Source organism: Clupea harengus, chromosome 4 (assembly GCF_900700415.2).
Source record: "Clupea harengus chromosome 4, Ch_v2.0.2, whole genome shotgun sequence".
NCBI classification, from domain to species: domain Eukaryota; kingdom Metazoa; phylum Chordata; class Actinopteri; order Clupeiformes; family Clupeidae; genus Clupea; species Clupea harengus.
Genome location: NC_045155.1, coordinates 4,719,930 through 4,739,763, shown reverse-complemented (window position 1 = coordinate 4,739,763; position 19,834 = coordinate 4,719,930). Strand labels below are relative to the sequence as shown.

General features: G+C 40.3%; 2 protein-coding genes across 2 annotated transcripts in view; one reads left to right on the top strand and one right to left on the bottom strand.

Moving 5' to 3' along the window:
- Nucleotides 1–7,255, bottom strand: part of plxnb1a (plexin b1a) — a 46,884-nt gene extending 39,629 nt beyond the window's left edge. The window contains exon 1 of the mRNA XM_042707509.1: nucleotides 6,797–7,255. The gene's annotated coding sequence lies outside the window, so the exon portion shown is untranslated. The remainder of the gene's footprint in view (nucleotides 1–6,796) is intronic.
- Nucleotides 7,256–11,301: 4,046 nt separating this feature from the next.
- Nucleotides 11,302–17,503, top strand: zgc:171775 (STKc_p38 domain-containing protein). The gene is made up of 12 exons (XM_012815661.3): nucleotides 11,302–11,507; nucleotides 11,986–12,115; nucleotides 12,534–12,592; nucleotides 13,107–13,218; nucleotides 13,315–13,344; nucleotides 13,507–13,554; nucleotides 13,900–14,014; nucleotides 14,215–14,286; nucleotides 15,446–15,525; nucleotides 16,175–16,253; nucleotides 17,044–17,217; nucleotides 17,377–17,503. Exons 1-12 carry the CDS (start codon nucleotides 11,389–11,391, stop codon nucleotides 17,436–17,438), a joined length of 1,080 nt encoding a protein of 359 aa, XP_012671115.1. The 5' UTR covers nucleotides 11,302–11,388; the 3' UTR covers nucleotides 17,439–17,503.
- Nucleotides 17,504–19,834: the final 2,331 nt, after the last annotated feature.

The window sequence follows — 19,834 nt, the reverse complement described above, 5'->3', positions numbered from 1 at the left end:
AAATGACACTATACAGTATATTCTTATCAGAATGTTCAATGAGTCAGATACAGCTGTCCATGTGTTGGTCAGATGTTGAAATCTACATTATAATATAAGGAAGGTAGACATTATGAACAACTAGCACTGATTATAAAACATGGGAAAAGGTGTTCTTTTATCATGGGATTAAGATTTCACACATAGAGCCTTCCAAAGGATTAAACAAAATGTCCTTTTACAGACAATTTGAGATTACAGTAAACACAATTCATGGTAATAATGAAACGAATTTAGAAAACCCTATAAGAAATCCTTGAAGACTAGCGATGACAGATATAGAAAATCTCTTTTTAATCTTGCAGCAAATTAAATCCAAATCCAGTATTTAGCTACCATGCAAATTTAAAGATAGCGGATGTATCCCCACAAATACATGCATAAACTCGTTTCTTGACTTGCTGAAAGCCCATGAGAAGAGCAGACCATTATCAATAAGTTCTGATGACCTAATCAATTACACAAACAAATACACTTGTCCATCAGTATGGCGTAATTGGAGCTCTTCTGAATTCAGATGATCTTAACTGACCTAATTCTTCACTGTCTTCTTCTCTAACAGCAGAAATCAATAGGGCGGTTCCCTTGTCTTGTTAAGGGCCCACTCTGTTTACAGAGCATCATCCCCCTACTTCAATCCTATTGTAGAAAAAAAGGGGGATTAGATGCCTGCTCAGTCCAGCGTCTCAGCCCACTCTCCTAAAATCAGCCCTTCACCCAGCAAGCGGAGTGGGTGTGTGTGTGGGGGGGGGGGGGGTGGCAGTGGGTCTGTGAGAAGCTGAGCTGACTCTGCATCGCTAATCCCACATCCCTTAATGCGATTGAGGGTGAGCTTAGATGCTTGACGGCTTTTAATTGATCAATAAACTTTGGGAACTATCTCCAGCTTTCGTTTCAACAGGGCAACAGGCACCCAATGCCCAGGAGTTGGACCCATCAAAGCCCTCCAGCGCTCCGTATAAACCAACACTCTGAACTCGCTGGTCCGACCGTCAAGTCAACCAAGGAAAGAAACACGTCACCAGTGGATGCTCCAATGAGTTGATAGCATTTTATTAAAGACTAATCACCATCAAATAGTTTTATGTGCATCAGTTTCATTAGAGAGTGAATACACAGCTGGAAGCTTTTCCTCTCTATCAGTAGAGATACAATCAGCAGTACGCAATTTGTTTGGTGATATGGTGAGTATCAATAATCTCGTTATCTTAACCGACAGCTTGTGAAAGTGAGCCAATGCTGAAGCCAGTAGAATAGTGTTATCACTATTCACATGGACAATGCAGGCTGCTGTTTCTTCACCTATACCACACCTTTGGTGCAAACATATTCCATCGTTGAAACTGTTTTAAAAGCTCTGTTTTGTGGGATTCTGTCAAATACTAAACATGGAAATGACTGTGTCAACTTAGATATGATACACTTAATATTGATGTGGTACTATACTTTCTTCTTTACGTGGCAAAAAGTTATGGAAGAATGTTTGAAAGAAAATAATAATCAAGTGATTAGCCCTCTTTGCTTTCCATTTTTATTATTTCATCACCTGTGCACTGTAGCATATTTCTTCTTTTATTTTGAACACAAGAATTTTCTTGTAGATTGGACACAAGCATTCAACTACACTTCACGTGTGAACAGTGGTGTAAGACAAGTTCTGAACTACAACTGCTGTAACACCAGACTAGGTTCCACTTGCGTTTGTGGGCATTCATGCCATGTTTGCTGATGTATTTTTAGCCACTCAACTGTCTGCACTTGTGTGATATAACACCATGAATACTACGATGTGTGTGTGTGTGTGTGTTGGCCAGAGAGTGTGTGTATGGGAGTGTTTGTAACAGCACAAAGTCATAAACGAACTAAGCCAAAACTTACCTACAGGGTTCTATGAAACACCAGTCAGTATTGTAGATTACCTGTGTCTAAGAAGCTGAGAAAGCACAGCACAGCACCCAATCCGCCCCTTGGCCCCCACCCCGTAACTCAAAGACACACACGCACACACACACACACACACACACACACACACACACACACACACACACACACACACACACACACACACACACACACACACACACACACACACACACACACACACACACACACACACACACACACGAGGACTGTTCACCCGTTCACTAACATCCCCCTCCCCAGCTGTGCTAACCAGCTTACAGTCAGTGGAACAGCGCCGGTGCTATGGCTTATTCTTGGTAAGCATAACACTTAAGCCTGACACTAATGAAAAGGAGTTATTTATGGGGAAGGCCCAGAGGACCAAAGCACACACACACACACACACACACACACACACAGGAGGTTCCTCTGAGGTTTTACACCAGGCAGGCAGGAAGGCCAGAGGGCAGTGAGTACCGCTAGGGGAGTGATCTGGGACCCCCACACAGGGGGAAGAGAGGAGAGAGGAGAGGTATGCGAGGCCTTCACGAGTATGACCGTGCCTAATGAACTGCACATCCAGGGTGGGCTTAATGACGTGCCAGTGAACACAGGGGATCTCACAAGAACACGCAGTCCACCATGGTCCAGTGCTAGGCTTCTTGGAACTACAGTGTTATTGCTATAATTCACAATGTTCAGAAACGTAGATTTCAGATATTTGGATATTTCAGTGAAGTAAAATCCTGAAGACAAACATTTAGATATACCTGCAGGTTCATGTTTTCAAGCCTTGCGAATCTTTCCCTAATCCAAGTGTAAGTCACTATCAAGTTTATGTTTGGAGTGTGTTTTTTCTTCTTCAGTAATGTGGTACACTATACAAATAAAGGGATAAATGTTCATGGACCACCCAAACATCCAGCATCAAACCACTATGTCTCATTTTCTACAGTGAGAGGACTCAATGGTGTCATGTTTAAAGGCCCGCTGCCACCACGCCATGCCCTGAGGGAGCATCTTGGTGCTCTTTTACTATGCCACACAGCCCCCACATACATCACATTAATTCACCATGGGCAACAGCTGCTACTGGAGTGACTCATCCCAAACGATTGAACAAGTTATATAAAAAATGTGCAGCAGTGATCATTATGATGCAAACTGTATATATTTGCATTTTGTGACACAACCAACAATAGTACTATGAAATATGTTTTCCTCTTTGCCCTTAAACCTCGATTTTTAAAAAAAATTAAACCTTGATTCGTCTATCAAGTATTACAAAGCCATGGTGTAACTACAGAAGCCACCACAGTACCAAGTTGAGATTCAATATGTCCCAATAGACCCTTACGTTACAGACATGTTGGCAAACCCTATTATGATACATTTTTATTAGGTTGTTTTACACGTGGGCAAACAGTCAGTCTCCACTTCTCTTCATCTTTTGTGGGGAAATCTGTGGTTGTTGTCAGCACATTGCAATTCCAACCTTGTCTGTCATCCTAAACATGTTTACAGATGTGACTGTAAACCTGAGGATTGTGTGCACAGCAGGAATTAAACCACACCCCACTGCTACAATATACCACCTCTTTATATTTATATAAGGGCAGACCCAGCAGATTACAGAAGGCAGTATAGGTCTCTCTCTCTCTCTACATCTCTTTTATCTTTCTCACTCTCTCTCTCTCTCTCTCTCATCTGTGTCCAGCTCATTAACTAAAATGCTTCGTTAAATCATGATCTAAAAGGAGGGTAGGATGCAGTTCTAAATCACCTAGACAGGAGAGGCCCCGTCTCCTCTTAACTGCTGTGAAGGAGGACTCAACTCTGATCTGACAAGACCTGTTTTCCACCCACTGCCCCTCATCATCAGGAACAGTAAGAGAACATCGAATAAAACAACAATTATCACAAGCATCTGTGTTTATTACAGCAAAATGAAGAAAACTGAAATAATGCATCATTCTGAATACCATTGAAAACAACTGAGAGTTAACTTTTACCAGAATTAGCAATACTTTTAAATTTAAGCCTACACCTGCATCATATCTAGATTGTGATATCATGACAACAACATCCAGCCAATTAAATGAGAAAAAGCTAACTATAAAGAACACTGAGTGATTGTTGGAATTAAAATATTTCTTTCTTTTGCAGACTGCAAATGTTGACTATATGGTCTGTTCTAACCATCTCTGGCCTCACTAGTTAAAGACAGATCATCCTGTATGTTGTGAGTGACAGCCCACATCCGCTGCGCGTCGGGGTCCTGTTCGTCCCGTCGGGATTTATTTTTCGATAATGACCGCCGGCCTATACATTATCCCTTACGTATCACGCACACACTAGTTAAAACATTTATTTTGTGTTTGATGCAAAAAATAAGGTGAGGCAGAAATACATGTAGCACTTCACGAACCAAGAAAAATACCTGATATTACTGACTAATACATGCATGAACAAGATGCAGGGGCAGAACTCCATCCCAGATGTGTATAGTTTGCTACTGCCTTCAATTCTACCACTCATTGAGGTCAGAAGAGTACAACAATCATCCACTTTCAACTGTACTGTTTTTCTTAGATTTCCGGATCATTCCTTGTTTGATATCCTCATAATCATGTCCTTAATTCAAGCATATGTTCTGCCCACAGCTCACCAGCTTGTTTTTGATATGTTCTACCCACTGCTTTTTGTAAGTGTTTCATGAATTGTTCCATAAACACCAGCCCATCAAACTCTTAGAACCTAACCTTGGTCTGAGAAAGATTTTCCACATTTGTCTATGATCACTCATAGCAATCACTATAAACTCTGAATAACCCAGCCTCACTTACAACACTTATATAAATACATGCACACCAAAAGACATAAGTCATAGTAGGTAACAGCTGCAGGAACCTTCAATGTAGTCCTAATGGCTCGCCTTTGATCTTTATCAAACAACAGATGATTGTAATGTTTTTTAAAAATCGGCATCTATTTCCCTACTTCATGTAGCAATTCCTGACTAAAACTGAATTTGAACTGCAGGTTAAGTAATTTAATGCATAGTCTAGACCAGGTGTTTTATTTGTCCAAAAGAGACAGCATCTGCAGTGCAGCATTGAAGGTTATCTTAGTCATTACTCAATGGGTGACGTCTTGGTCACCGAGACCAAACGACTCCAAAAGATTTCCTAAACAAAGTAGCAGGGAAGACTAAGAGTTCTAAGAAAAACTTGAAGTGTCATACTAACGCAATAACGTTTACAACATCTGACACCAAAAATAACAACCTCTTATTAATAGTCTTCTCAACACTCAAATCACACACACACACATGCGACAAGAGAACGATGAAAACCCCTTAAAACAAACTTGTCTCAAACAATACCTCATATAACTGATTTCGCAGATAAAGTAGCTTTGGACATTACGCTCAGATATGGACATTCTGTGGCTTGAGATTCATTTTGTGCCCACCAGAAAACATGCATACGAACCACAGATATGGAATGCTCAACCGGAATTCCACCATTCAAGCGGTGGAGGTGGATTACTGTTTCTTTTACCTCACTTAAGGGAATAAATATGTTCCAATGTGGTCGCTCTAGTTTTGCTTTGGACATGTTATCTGTGCTGGAAACATCAAGAAAGTCAAAATAGACAGAGACAGAATGGGGTGTGGGTGGGAAAGAATAAGAATTGCAGGCACCCTATGCTGAATAGTAGCAGAGCTCAGACAAAAGACCCCCTTGGCAGCAGACAGCTGGACACATACCATATGATCTTGCAAAAATACTGACATGCACTGCAGGGTGATCTTTTGATTCCAAACATGGGTGCTTAGAAGAACAGGAGCGGTTTGTTTTATCAGATACAAGGCAACTGTCCTAACAACGCAACAGTACGAATCAATAGCAATTCAATCAGCATTTAAACCATTATCAACATATTTAATTAAGGAGATTGCTGATTGTCTTCCAATACTACTGTTACCATTGGTAAACATAATTAGAAAGAATACTTTCACCATTTAAATATTCTTTGTTGTGAGTATTGCTTTTGAAGGAGGAAATATATAGTAACCTAGATAATTACAATATGTACTACTTGACCTTCTTAAGGCCAGTTAAAGCCATCTAGCAGTCTATTCCAATGTACTGATAAACAATATCAAACCTGGAAAAAAGACTCTGGTGTTAGCGGGCCTAGGTATCAGAATAACCAGTGTTGTGTCAATGCTCTGAGGCTTAATCATATGCGTATGCAGTGACGAAAGGGAAAAGTGTAGAGATACTCTTATTTTTTCTACAATTTTTGTCTTTGCTTCAACAACATACAACAACAAATGTCAGACAGATGTCATTGGGAACTAGGCCTTTAAAATAGAAGCATGAACTATGCCAGTAACTCTTTGGAAAGCTGTAGACTGATATCCTCAGTCAGTTCGCAGTAAGTCTACAACAGTTTGTCTTATACCCAACCCTTAAAGGTTGACACAAAACTCATAACACAATTCTCCGTAGGCTCCGTATGTTCGACCACCGGGTTCATACAGTAGTCTGATGATGACTTGCCCTTTACAACTGCAATCAGATGTCTGGCTTAAGAGAAACGGGTACAGTATATGGAGGCTGAAGAAGTTCAAACAACTGGCGTCAAAAAACGAAGTAAAAATTCTGAGTTTGAGACAAGATCTACACCTCATTAGAATGGCTGCACAAGCACCGTTAATGATGATAAGTAGCCTACTTGTGAATTATACTCGTGTGGGCACTAGTCAATCCAGGAAACTTCTGTAAACTACTTGTATCACTACTTGTATTGTCAAACAGCTTTTAGGTATAAATTCCCCTCTTACCGTTACATCACGAAAGTTTCCCGATGTTTTTAGCCTTGAACAAATGTCAGCCGCAGGTCCTGTCCCACACCTCTGCCACACCTACTCCGCGGATAACAGGGACCGTTATGTTCACTTATCCCAACAAAGGCTAATTCCTTCACACCCAAGGAAAGAATATCTTTCACAGGATTTCTTCGATAAATGAAAGAATCCACATCAATATGACGGGAGGACTAAGCAAAGCACACGTGTTAACTCTAAAACGTGTCAAGTTCTTGGTGTGGTGTGGTCGGTAGCCTCGAACACTTGAAAATACGTGAGATTAACTACTTGATGCTTTGGTAGGCTATAACAAATTTTCAAAGCCAATTAAATGAGAACCGTGTTGTTTCTAAGCAATGTCGATTGAAGTGTCACGACAAGCGGCAATAGGATATATTATGGGAGTCCTCCGCGCGCCGTGCTACCAGCCTTGTGTGTGATAGAAAAGGGGCAGGGTCATTTCAGTGGACTACTTCGACAACTATGCTACCATTCAGCAGCCCAATAAACTAAACCAATAGTTATTTTTTTCTGTCACCTCTTTTTGAAAATGTGTAAAAGCGTAAAGAGTATTTTTAAACATTTTAATATAACGTCTCTTTGTCCAACTCTCATCTTCTACAATGCAAGTTTGTTCAAACCTTACTGATAGAAATATGTCTAAGGAAAAGTTCGTTAAATATGGTCATGAAATCAAACATAATCGGGTTAATTGTGTTAGACCGATATGCAATGCTGAGCTGACAGTCTTTCAGGGTATTCTAACATGTGTGGGCGCGTGTAGGATATGGACTGGCTTAAGATTTTACACTTGGTATTTTCTATAACAATAGCTTATAAGCAAACAACAATACACCGTCAGATGAATCACTTAACTAATTTCTTAATCAGATAAGTGCAGTACTAGGTCATGTATAAAACTATCCCAAGAGAAGCATAAATATTTTATGTTAGACATAATAAACATTAGAATAATTTTCTCCGATTAAAAAAAGGCCAGCTCTTGATTCCTATTATTGGAATTCTGCTCATTTAATAGCTTAGCATTATATCAAAGAAAAAAAAAGAAAAAAAAAAGAAAGCATTTGAAACTGACAGATAATCAAGTTATGAAGAGATCAAGCCGACACAATAATGAGAGCACATAACGGACCTGTAAAGTCCTTATTGTAAAGTTGTTGTCAAAATTGTGCATTTTATAAATGAATCAGTCAAAACACAACTGTTTGGAAAACCCTTTTTATTTGCGCCTTATTCCTTCCTTACTGATTAAATGCAAAACAATCTGCAGACAGAAAACGCCATTGTCACTACTAAGGCACTATCAACAGGGTAATTGATGACTATGCCTGTCAGCCCTTCCCCAACAGGGTATTGCAAGTAATGTCCGTGATAGTCAAGTTGTTGTTTGCAGTGCCACCTTCCGCATACGACTGGAATTAGATTTGAAGGACAGGACGTGGTCTCGTTCAGCAACGTGTCCACAGGGTCCTTAGCCTGCTACTGGTCATATAACGAGAGACTTAGGTCTTTTTGACTCTGGGGTAAAGAGTCGTGAATAAATCAAATTGTGTTGAAGTGGAGCAGCTAGAGGACTTGTTTGTTTGTTTAGTTAAGCAACAAAATGCATACATTACTAGGCAAGTCTGGGCGCCACCTGAGAGAGGCGCTACTGAGCAGTTTCTATTTAAGTCAGACAAGCCTCAAATAGTGAAATATGAATTTATTTCCTTAACACCCTTGGACTAAAACAACTGAGGTCGTATCCTTGACAGCAAAAGGTGTAAGCCTACTTGGCTCATGGGCGTCCAGCGCTACAAGCCCAGAATGTTTTATGAATAGCCCTGAATCTCTTAATTATATATACATGTATGTCCATTTTTGCCAAGCAGTGTTTATTCGGCATATCATGGGAACAGTCCCTAACTAGCTATCTGGTGCTGTCCATCAACACTGGAATTATACCTGCCCACCTCTTGTCCAGTGAGCACACGTGCTTTTTAGGTGCCACACTGGATCAAATCGATCAGTCTGCTGCCCAGACAGCACGAGCCCAAAACAAACCGTCCATGTTGCTGACTGACCTTGCGGAGCTTGAGGAAGACACGTCAGGTATGCTGGATGGGGGAACCTGACGTCCCCAACACGGACTCTAATCCCTTTTTTGCACACTCCTGCTGTAACCTAATATGTGTATTGTTTATTGTTTATTGTGTATGTTTATTGTTTGCACCATTGTACCACAAAGAATTCCTCGTAGGTGAAAACCTACTTGGCAGTAAAAACCTTTCTGATTCTGATTCTGATTCTGATTCTGTTAAGCAGATGTGGTCTGAAATCCGTGCTGTGTCTGACTACATTATGCACACCATCCACTGTTCCGGGCAATGGGCCCGCTATGGTGGCACAGAGGCACCTGTGGCTCAACCCACCAGACATGAGGGATAAGGACAGAGTGCATTTTCTGGATCAGCCCATCTCCCCTACAGGCCTCTTCAGTCCAGCCATGGATGACATGCAGGTAGCTTTTGAGGCTAAAGTTAAGCAGGGGCCACAGTCACAACAGGCTGCAGTTGCGAAATTACAAAATCTATATCACTAAACTCTTTGAGTGGATTGCTCCTATCGACTGAATATTCTGAATCCCAGTCAGCATCCCATCAAAGCTCCTGTATCTGCTGGCCAAATGGAGATGCCAGAGGAGGCCACTACCATAGGGTGCTGTTTCTTCAGGATGCCTAAATTCAAGTTCTCATTCAAGATGGTGTTCAGTTTAAATAAAATACCTTATTGTAGTTAACTGTGTGCACCAATACTGGTTTGATAGGTTGCTGATCAGGGTTATATGATCTGTGAGTAATCATGCAAGTGACATGTTTTGTAATTAATATTCATATTCATATTTAATGTTTAAGTTAGTAATACAGTAGAGCCCCGTATCCAAAGGGGATACGTTCCATGACCTATCGATAGCGGAAACTACGGAAAGTTGCGATCATCATATATAACATGTTGATCCATGTGTGCGATCCAAGGGAGTGGACACACTTCACACTTCAATTTTGTCCAAAACACTGCTATGAATAAAGAATAGTATCAAAATGTCCTCCAAGCAACTTCTCTCAACGACCCAGGAGCAATTCCGCGCATTGTCCAGCGAGGCAAAAGTGATAATGAAATGGCTCGGAGATCATTACATTAATTAAATTTTGGATCCGTGGCCAGGAAACTCCAAAGATCTTAATCCCATCGAGAACCTGCGGTCAATCCTCAAAAAGCGGGTGGACAAGCAGAAGCCCACAATAAGGCAAAAAGGGATTTCCATCAGTCAGGATTTTGCCCAGAAGCTGATATCCAACATGCCAGAGTGAATTGCTGAAGTTATGAAGAAGGGTCAACACTGTAAATATTGACTCATTGCATACATTTTGATGTTTTTGGCAATAACAGCCTTTGAAATGCTTATAGTTGTTCTTCAGTATACCATACAAAAATATGGAGAAAAAAAAAACTAATTTTTGTCACTGTGAAAGCGGTTGGCCATGACTAGGAATTAATGGTTGGGGGGGCTGAGCAATCTGAATGGGGTCAAACCCCCCACCCATGGATACAAATTAGCCACAGGGTGTCTCTTCATCATCAATTTTAGGGCTAGAAGCATTGCACATATATCTGATTAAACAAACATCTTCTTGGTCAGGTTGGTTTACAGTAGGCCTACATCTCATCAAGATTTGTATTGAGCGTGGATCTACTTACATAAATGCTATTCATCAGCTTGCGTCAGGTGGTTTGTTAAATGGCAGTTTCAAGCATTGTACGCACGTAGGCCTGTTTATCTTATATGTTGGATATTCTAGCCGCCTCCCATGAAGAATTGAAATGTGGTGATGCTATCAATTATAAGCGTAGTATCTATTGCGGTAAGAGTTCCTACTTGAACAGGCGATATTACAGTAGCCTTCCCATTGTTTGCAGCGCCTATCCTGTATTACTGGAGACGAAATATTACAATTGTAACAAGCAGCCCTGCACCAAACCCGAACTTGCAACCTTGAGTATGGGAGGCGGGCGTGCTAGTAAGGAAACGAAAACCCAGGAGTGCAAGATCTGTCGCTAGCACTTCACTTAAGATGTATGGGAGTAAGGTTTACTGCACAGCACTGTATCCAACGGCTACCGTTACACTATAACGGGCGGCTCATTTGTTGAACAACAATGATAACTGATAGCTTTTGATATATTGATTGCTTTAATTACCTGAAGTAGACGTATCAGGCCTAGCCACGCCCCTAGGCCATTAACAATGAAATTATCCGAAAATGCGTAGACTACCCAAACGGTAGGCGAGTTTATCACACCCAATTCCACTCAGTTATCTGTTGTCCAACACTGGTTTGCAAAATTATCCTAACCACGTGAAGGGCAAAAGGTGCGTCAGGAGGCGGGCCTTATCGTCTCGCCAGCCTGCTTTCGCTCACCTGGGACAAAGTCAAGTCATAGAAGGATCCTTGAAGCAGAGGAATACTGGTTGTGCATTTACTCCAGGAGAGAACCGCATTCAAACGATGACATCCCCCGTGAAAGCGGGCTTTCACAGATTCGAGATTCAGAAGACAACCTGGCATGTCCCTGACAAATACACGTCTTTACAACCCATTGGCTCCGGTGCTTATGGAACAGTGTGGTAAGAACAGATGCACACAAATAATCTTTCATAGAGTGCGACCTGACAAGCCTACTCATAGCTGTAAGTGTCTTTGAGATTCTTAGGCAGAAATTAAACGGCTATGGCACGATAGTAAACCATTCAAATGTCACGCTTTAGGTCTTTGAGTTTGTTGAAAAGTACATGAATGTCACACCCTCACTCTACTTTAACTATCAAGTTGTTGATGTCTGAAGAGATGTTCGCGCTGGTACAGGATTTGAGATGAGACAAAAATCTACACACTGGTTGTGTCAAGAATATTCAGACGTTCTTTAGAGCTGTATTGTGCTTTTAATATTCACTAGGAGATGCAGTTTATTGTCTATATAGTGGACATGACCATCTACATGTTGTCAGACCTACATGTTGACACAACATGATTTGTCTTAGATATTTTTCAGGGGTTTTCTGTTCACTCTGTCAATACTGATGTGTATCATTTTGTCATATGTAGTTCTGCTATCGACCAGAAGACAAAAGACAAAGTGGCCATAAAGAAGCTGTATCGCCCATTTGAATCATTGATTTTTGCAAAAAGGGCTTACAGAGAAGTCCGACTGCTCAGACATATCCAGCATGACAACGTAAGTTCTGAGGTCTTTGCAGTTGTGTTGCCGCCCATTTGTGTACTGTAATTACTAATCTATACATGGGAGTGAAATGATCATGAAATGGTCAATAAGAAATACTGTTTTAGCCACAAAACCAGTGAAAAGCTGGGAACATAGTTTGGGACTGCCACAGAATACTTGCAAAACCAGTTATTGTATTTTGGCACTACCCTTATGTTAGTTTGTGTTGGTGTTGCCATACAGCTTGTCAGCTCAGGGCAACATTCTGTCCCTCTACCATTAATCACAACCTCATATGGGGGCCCTGGGAGACATATTCTACTAAGAACATGAGTGCATGCGGTACATAATGGTAGACGTGTATATATAACAGTAACACATCATAATATGTAGTCAGTATTACTTGAAATTTCATGTTGGTTCCTTAAAGGTGATCTCCCTCTTGAACATCTTCACACCTGATTCTACGCTGGAGAAATTCCAAACTTTGTGAGTAGGGTCTTGGAAAAGTGCATTCCTGTGCTAAAATTCCCAGCTTGTTGAGACAAGCTATGCAAACTGGGTCAGAGCTACATTCATGTGTGTGTGTGTGTGTGTGTGTGTGTGTGTGTGTGTGTGTCTCTCCCTATGATTTTATCTTTAACGGTCTGGAAAGACCATACTCTTTCACATTACTGTATTTGACTGTACTGTAACATTTTAAAACACTTGTTTTTACTTTTTGCCTGAGCTGTCTTGAGACTTAATGGATAACTTGAAGCACTCCTTAACTCCATTATCAACTGTTATGTAATGGGAGTGACCTTACATGTCTCTGCACATTCACTCACATTCTCTGAAGATAAGCTCTTATCAGCATGCCAGTGTGAACCGGAGTATATAATTCACACTAAATGTGTGGTATATTTACATATTGCTTTGTGTGTTGCAAGTCATAAATGTAAATGTTTTGTGTTTATTGCTGAAATGTATGTATGTGTGTAAATATATTTATATATCACAGTTACATGGTGATGCCCTTTGTGGCACAGGATCTCAGTCACATCATGAAGAGAAAGAGACTGACGGACCGAATCATCGCCTATTTATTCTACCAAATACTACGGGGACTAAAGGTCTGCCCATTGCCTTTCACTGACGTTTCTCGTGAAACAATAAATAACAATAAATAAATATGTAACAGTGACTTGTAATTGTTTTTGTTTTTTCAGTACATCCATTCTGCTGGAATTATCCATCGGGTGGGTCTCAAAGCAATCTAGAATCTTGTGTCAATCTACAACGCAGTGCCTATTATGACCTTAGATTTTCTCATACTCTATGTTCTCATACTGGATGTCCATCAAAATGATTATATTTTGTTATTTGCAGACACAAATTTAAAATGTTTGTTTGTCATACAGGATCTCAAGCCTGGTAACCTGGCGGTCAATGCAAATTGTGAATTAAAGGTAAAATCCTGAGAGTAATGTAATGACTATAATATTGCATCATAGATTGTATTACCTTTTATGTAAGGGATGATGTATAGTCTGGCGGTTATTATCGAAAAATAAATCCCGACGGGACGGACAGGACCACGACACGCAGCGTCTTGAATGGATTTATTTTGCGATATATCAGACCTCCGAATGTTGGGGTGGACCATCCAAATCAACGGAACTCTTTGGAACATTCTGAAGAGCCGTATAATAAAGTGAAATAACACCCAGGACCTCTGGAGAAGTTTTGAATATACTGAAAAGTTTCAAAAGTTGTTGTACTTATGAATGTCCATTTATTCCCTCCTTTGGTAGATCTTGGATTTTGGTTTGGCTCGACACACAGAGACAGAGATGACTGGGTATGTGGTGACACGCTGGTACAGGGCTCCAGAAGTCATCTTCAACTGGATGCACTACAGCCAAACAGGTAAAAGAATGGGGTTGACCTGTTGCTTGATCTATTCCCTTGCATTTGAGTTCGTTTTAGATGTTCTTTTGACATTTGGCTTGCATTACAGCATCAAAAATGTCACTACCATTTGTCAAAATATTTTATTATCTTTTATTTTAATCTTTTAATCAAAAAGCTTAACCTTTATGGTGCTTTATGGTGCTGTTCCTGTACAGTGGACGTGTGGTCTGCAGCGTGCATTCTGGCTGAGCTGATCACTGGCCAGGTGCTTTTTCCTGGAGATGATAGTATCCTTCAACTAGTCTTGTCGAGATCACACTGACAGAGGCTTACAGTATAAATACACATAAACGTGATGCTGTGTGTGTGTATGTGTGTGCTTGTCTGTGTGTGTGAGAGAGAGTCAAGCAAGGATGTGTACCGGGTTTTGTGCTCTTTGCCATTTGTCAGTAATAATAATAATAATAATAATAATAATTTATTTTATTTGTAATGCACTCTTCATTCAAAAAAATCTCAGAGTGCCAACATAATGTACTACAAGATGCCAAGATACAATAATGTTCTATACCCAATGTAAGGAAGTGATATCTGTGGCTTCAACATGCATCAACTTTCTTGAGAACCAAAACCACAGCTCAACATTCTATATCACTAATGTTCACTTATGACATATTAAAAAGCACTGCAAAGACAGAAAGTGAACTATCTTATCAGCCTTCTTCAAACAATGATGTATATTGTGCTGGATCTTACTATTTGAATCAATCAATCAAATCATAATTAAAAGGATTTTTTAATATTTTTTATATTAATTTAACGGGCTGGCTCACTCTCTTTAAATATTTATGCAGTTCTTTGTTTTGAAGATAATGCGAATCTGTGTGTTGTTATGCATGAACAGTTAACACAGTGCCAAGACGAGACATTTTTCGTGTTTCTGAAAAATAATATCCCAACAAAGGGAACATTATCATATCATCATTCATTTAACACACAAAATTCAATTCCTATTCAGATATCAATGCTGAATTGTTCTGAGTTGTAAACCCAATAATAGATCATTTACAGCATTGTTTATCTTAGTTTACAACACAGTGAGATAGAAGTCAACATCTAGACTCTATCCAAGACAAACCGAGTGGTTTGTTTAGCCCCTGTGGACCTACATTCCTTTATGATTTGGGCGTGCTAAGACAAAGTCATCAGTGTGTGTGTGTGTAGCCTGTGTGTGTGTGTGTGTGTGTGTGTGTGTGTGTGTGTGTGTGTGTAGCCTGTGTGTGTGTGTGTAGGCTGTGTGTGTGTGTGTGTAGGCTGTGTGTGTGTGTGTGTGTGTGTGTGTGTGTGTGTGTGTGTGTGTGTGTGTAGCCTGTGTGTGCAAATGCATGTGTTCATGGACTTGTTTCTGTATGTCAGTACTGTGCTCTCCTTGACGTCTTCACTAAGGCATTGATCAGCTGAAGAAGATCCTGAGAGTGACAGGAACCCCCCAGTCCTCCCTGATCCAGAAAATGCAGAGTGAAGATGTACTCTTACTTACTGTTCTGTGAGCAGAAGACCCACACATGTGTAGAGGCTGGCCTGAGATTAACAATTCAAGGATTAGATTAGATTATTGCTGTTTATGCAAAAGCTAGTTCCATTTCTGATTGGACAAGAGGCCAATGGCCGAATCACAGCTGTGGGAATATCTCTCAATCACTCACTCTCATTCGTGTCATATTGCTTAATTATTGTATATTGTTAATTATTGTAAATTCTTATCATATACTATGAATTGCCCTTATATATAAATTGCCCTAAAAGATACGGAAACATAACATTTTGTTATATTTTGACATCAAAATCCCCTATTTACTGTATCATTTTGTATCTTTCTCTTTTTTGCCCTTTTCCACCATCTTAATTTATCTTCATTTGTCCAGTGTGGATCATCATTCCACTCAGACGCCTTTTTCATTTTATTAGTAGTTATTCTTTTTTTAACTCATCCTTTCACAATGTTGTGGTTTAAAATTGTGGAAAAGGTGTAAACTCAAATGTGCGTCTACAAAAGATGTCAACATTGTAATACCTCTTTCTCTAGTATGACTCACTTTAGGGTACTAGCATTAAGGATTGTTGATGTATGTTTCATGCACTGATAGAACCATCCTTTCGATTGTAAACATGCAGGCACGCTCATATGTGCAGTCCCTACCCGTTCACAAGAAGAAAGACTTAAGAGAGGTCTTCCCCTCGATGGATGCTAAAGGTTGGTCTGAACTTTTGGTTTCATTGCAGGTCTTGTACACAAGGTGGCAGTGTGGTCACAGTTCACAATCATAATTGTTAACAACTGTCTACGAAAATCAATTTCATAAAGTGTGGGTCTTTTGGCATTCCATGATTGTTTAACAGTACAGTAAGGGGCACAGTCTTTTATTACTGAGCCTGTAGGATGTGGACATCCCTTTTCACCTGTAAATGTAAAATGTCCCCTTTAGTAAATCCTGTTGTTCAGAAAGGTGCATTGAGGGGCTGATATTCATTGTAGATCCCATGGCTGGAAGAATGGCATTTCTGCATCTCTGGTTGGACGGTCCACTCTGATGATGATTGTTGCTTCACTTTGTGCAATTTGCTTTGTTATGCTGCCACAGATTTAGTCTAGTAAAGACTTCCTACAGGTCGTGTGGAACGAACTCACTCTTGTCATATATGTTAGTTGTGTCAGTTGTTATTATCATTAAAAACAGTCATTAGAACATGCACACGCCAGATTCAGGCCTCAAGATCCACACAGCACCATCATACACATGTATAGATTCAGTTTTGTCTTTGGCAGACAGGGTTCCCTAACTGAATAATGTTGAGATGTTTTATGAGATATATTCCAATGTCTGATATATCGGTTTGCCTCTGTATATTTGACGATCCTTCTTGACTATCTCTTGTTTTCTCAATGCCACTCTCTTCTTTGCTGTCTTTCCCTCTCAATCTCTCCCTCTCCCTCTCCCTCTCTCTGTCTCTGTCTCTCTCTCTCTCTCTCTCTCTCTGTCCAGCGGTGGACATGCTGGAGGCCACGTTGCTGTTGGACCCCGAGACCAGGATGACTGCTGCACAGGGCCTCTCTCACCCCTACCTGTCTGAGTTCCATGACCCCGAGGCTGAGCCCGAGTCTCTCCCGTACGACGACTCCTTTGAGAGCCTGGAGTTGGATACGAGCGAGTGGAAGAGTAAGAACAGCATATAGCACTCATAACTACTCTCAGGCAAATGCACTCAAACACATAGACTACAAAGTTAAGAAAGATACCACAACTTATATGATACTCATTGTATTATTAAGGACTAGTAGAAATGGCAATAGGAATATTTGTGTTTTGGTTTTTCAGGTCTCATCCACATGGACATTATGACCTTTGACCCCAACAACCCCAGGGAGACTGCAACATAGCATTGCATAATGCCACATAATTGCAGTGTGGCTGCAGCCTTTTATAGGATAGGGTTTTAAGAAAAATGACTATACAGTTTTTTGATTATGTCCAGCCATTACTGTCATGTTTTCCATCTGACTTTATAGGGCATATCCTGGATGGCTAGTGGGGAAGACACAGGTGTTTATCTGTCCTTCACATGACCATATGCTATCAAAATGAATTTGATGATGGTACCAAAACTAGTTGCCTGTAAAACCATATCTTAAAAAGTGTCAAATTGTTGCATAGTGTTACTTTAATATGAGTTATAATTATCTTTCACATTCAGACTAGAAAAATATAATTAATTTGATGATGGAATGCATTATTACAGTCTAACCACAATATAGAGAGAATATGTTACAAGTGATAAGTATTGTTCTATGTGTTACCTACTGATGTGTACCGGTACTTTTGAGGGTCCTCAATACATATTTTGCTTGGATGTATTTACTTGTATACGGGTTGCAACCACAAGATGTCAGTGTTCTGTAGACAGTGAGTTTATTTAACTGTAAAGGAATGTGCCCTTAATATAAGTTGTTGAATGTGAGAAATCCATTGTAAAGCATCTACTTTTCTACAATGTAGCATCTACAATCACAAATTAAATGGTTTGACTATTATATTGAGCTTAATTCAGTGCTTGATAGGGCGCGTAGCGTGGCCTACTTGTAGATGTTGCTTCAGTATAACTACTAAACACAGATATCTCATTTGCAAATATGTTTTGCATGGATTACTTTAGTGTCACATGTCACCTTTGAAGCTCTCTCATGTGCTAAGAGGGAGGAGCAAAGACATGACATGGAGCATAGACAAAAAGAAAGAAAACAGAGATGGTCAAAAAAAGAGACAAAATGATACGGGCCAATTATTTCATACTGCACTTCCTTTCTGACTATATATGACAACTATAGGACACTTTCAGCATATCTTAAACAGATTACATATCTGGGTGTTAACAGGTGCACTAACAGCTCTCAATAAAACACTCAATAAAATTATTCTTGTATTTAAAGTCAATGGGTTCCAGTAGGGCATTTATAGCGCACATTTAATAAGCTGAACTGCAGACCCACATTTGTATCTGATTCCTTGTTTAGGCAGCATTGATTAGAAATGAACATTGAAAGGCTTTACCAGTATAGATTAATGTTGAGTAACTCAAAAAACAGCTACTATTCCATTCATAGTCTATACTGACCATGCTGCACTCTCGTGGGCCTTTAATTGTCCCAAGACAACCTCTCGACTTACCAGATGGACCTTAATGCTGTAGCGCTTTCAGTTCCAGGTTCAATTTAGGAAAGGCTGCATGAATATTGTCCCGGATGCTTTATCAAGATCTGTGGTGGCACAGGACAATGCAGTGGTGGCCACCTATGTAGCTGGCGAGTCCTCAACATGGAACACTGAGTTGCCAACCACATTGGTTGTAATGCAGCCTCAGCCCAAAGCAAAGATGAGGCGGTGAGCAAAATTAAACAGGCATACACTGGGATGTGGGTCGTCCTGTCCATATTAGATTGGAGATCCAACAAGAGGTCTTGTACAGGGTGGTGCCAAATGCAGTGGGGTAACATGCTTGGCATGGATTTCAAGGGTCCTTTCCCCAAGAGCAAGAAAGGTCGTGCATTCCTGTTCATCACTGTTGACTATTACACCAAACGGACTGAGCTCTTCCCATTGAAGGACAGCAAAACCAATCGGGTATGTCAAAACTTGAAGGATGAGGTTTTTTCCAGATGGGGTGTCCCAAAATATATCCTGTCTGACCGTGGACCTCAGTTTCTCAGCCAACTCTTGACAGATCTCTGCACTACACAAGTTACCATCCACAATCTAATCTCACAGGGCGCATAATTAGAACCTTAAAAACTATGGTTGCATCTTATATGGGACAGAATAGTGGGATAAATGGTTAACAGAATTCAGGTTTGCCATTAACAGTGCGAGACAGGAAACCACCGGCAAAAAACCTACTCAAATTGTTCAGGGAAGACAGTTGAAAGGACCCCTGGAAAGGCTTATTCACCAGATCCTTGTCACCCATCGTACCCCATCGTTGAAAGACAACATCAGCTCAATGAAGAGGTAAAAATCTGCGAGGAGTGCACAACTCAGACAAGCCAGGTACTATAATGCCCACAGGAAAGATGTGCAATTTCAAGTGGGAGACCTGGTCTGGGTTTCGTACACACCCTCTATCCAAAGCTTCTGAACATGTCTCATCTAAATTGGCACCAGAGTGCCAAAGAAGCTTGGGCCAGTAAACTATAGAATTAAGTGAATTCACCTAATGACAAACAAGTAAATCTTTAAATATTGTTAATCTTAAGCCATTCTTTGGAAGTCTTCCTCAGTAGCC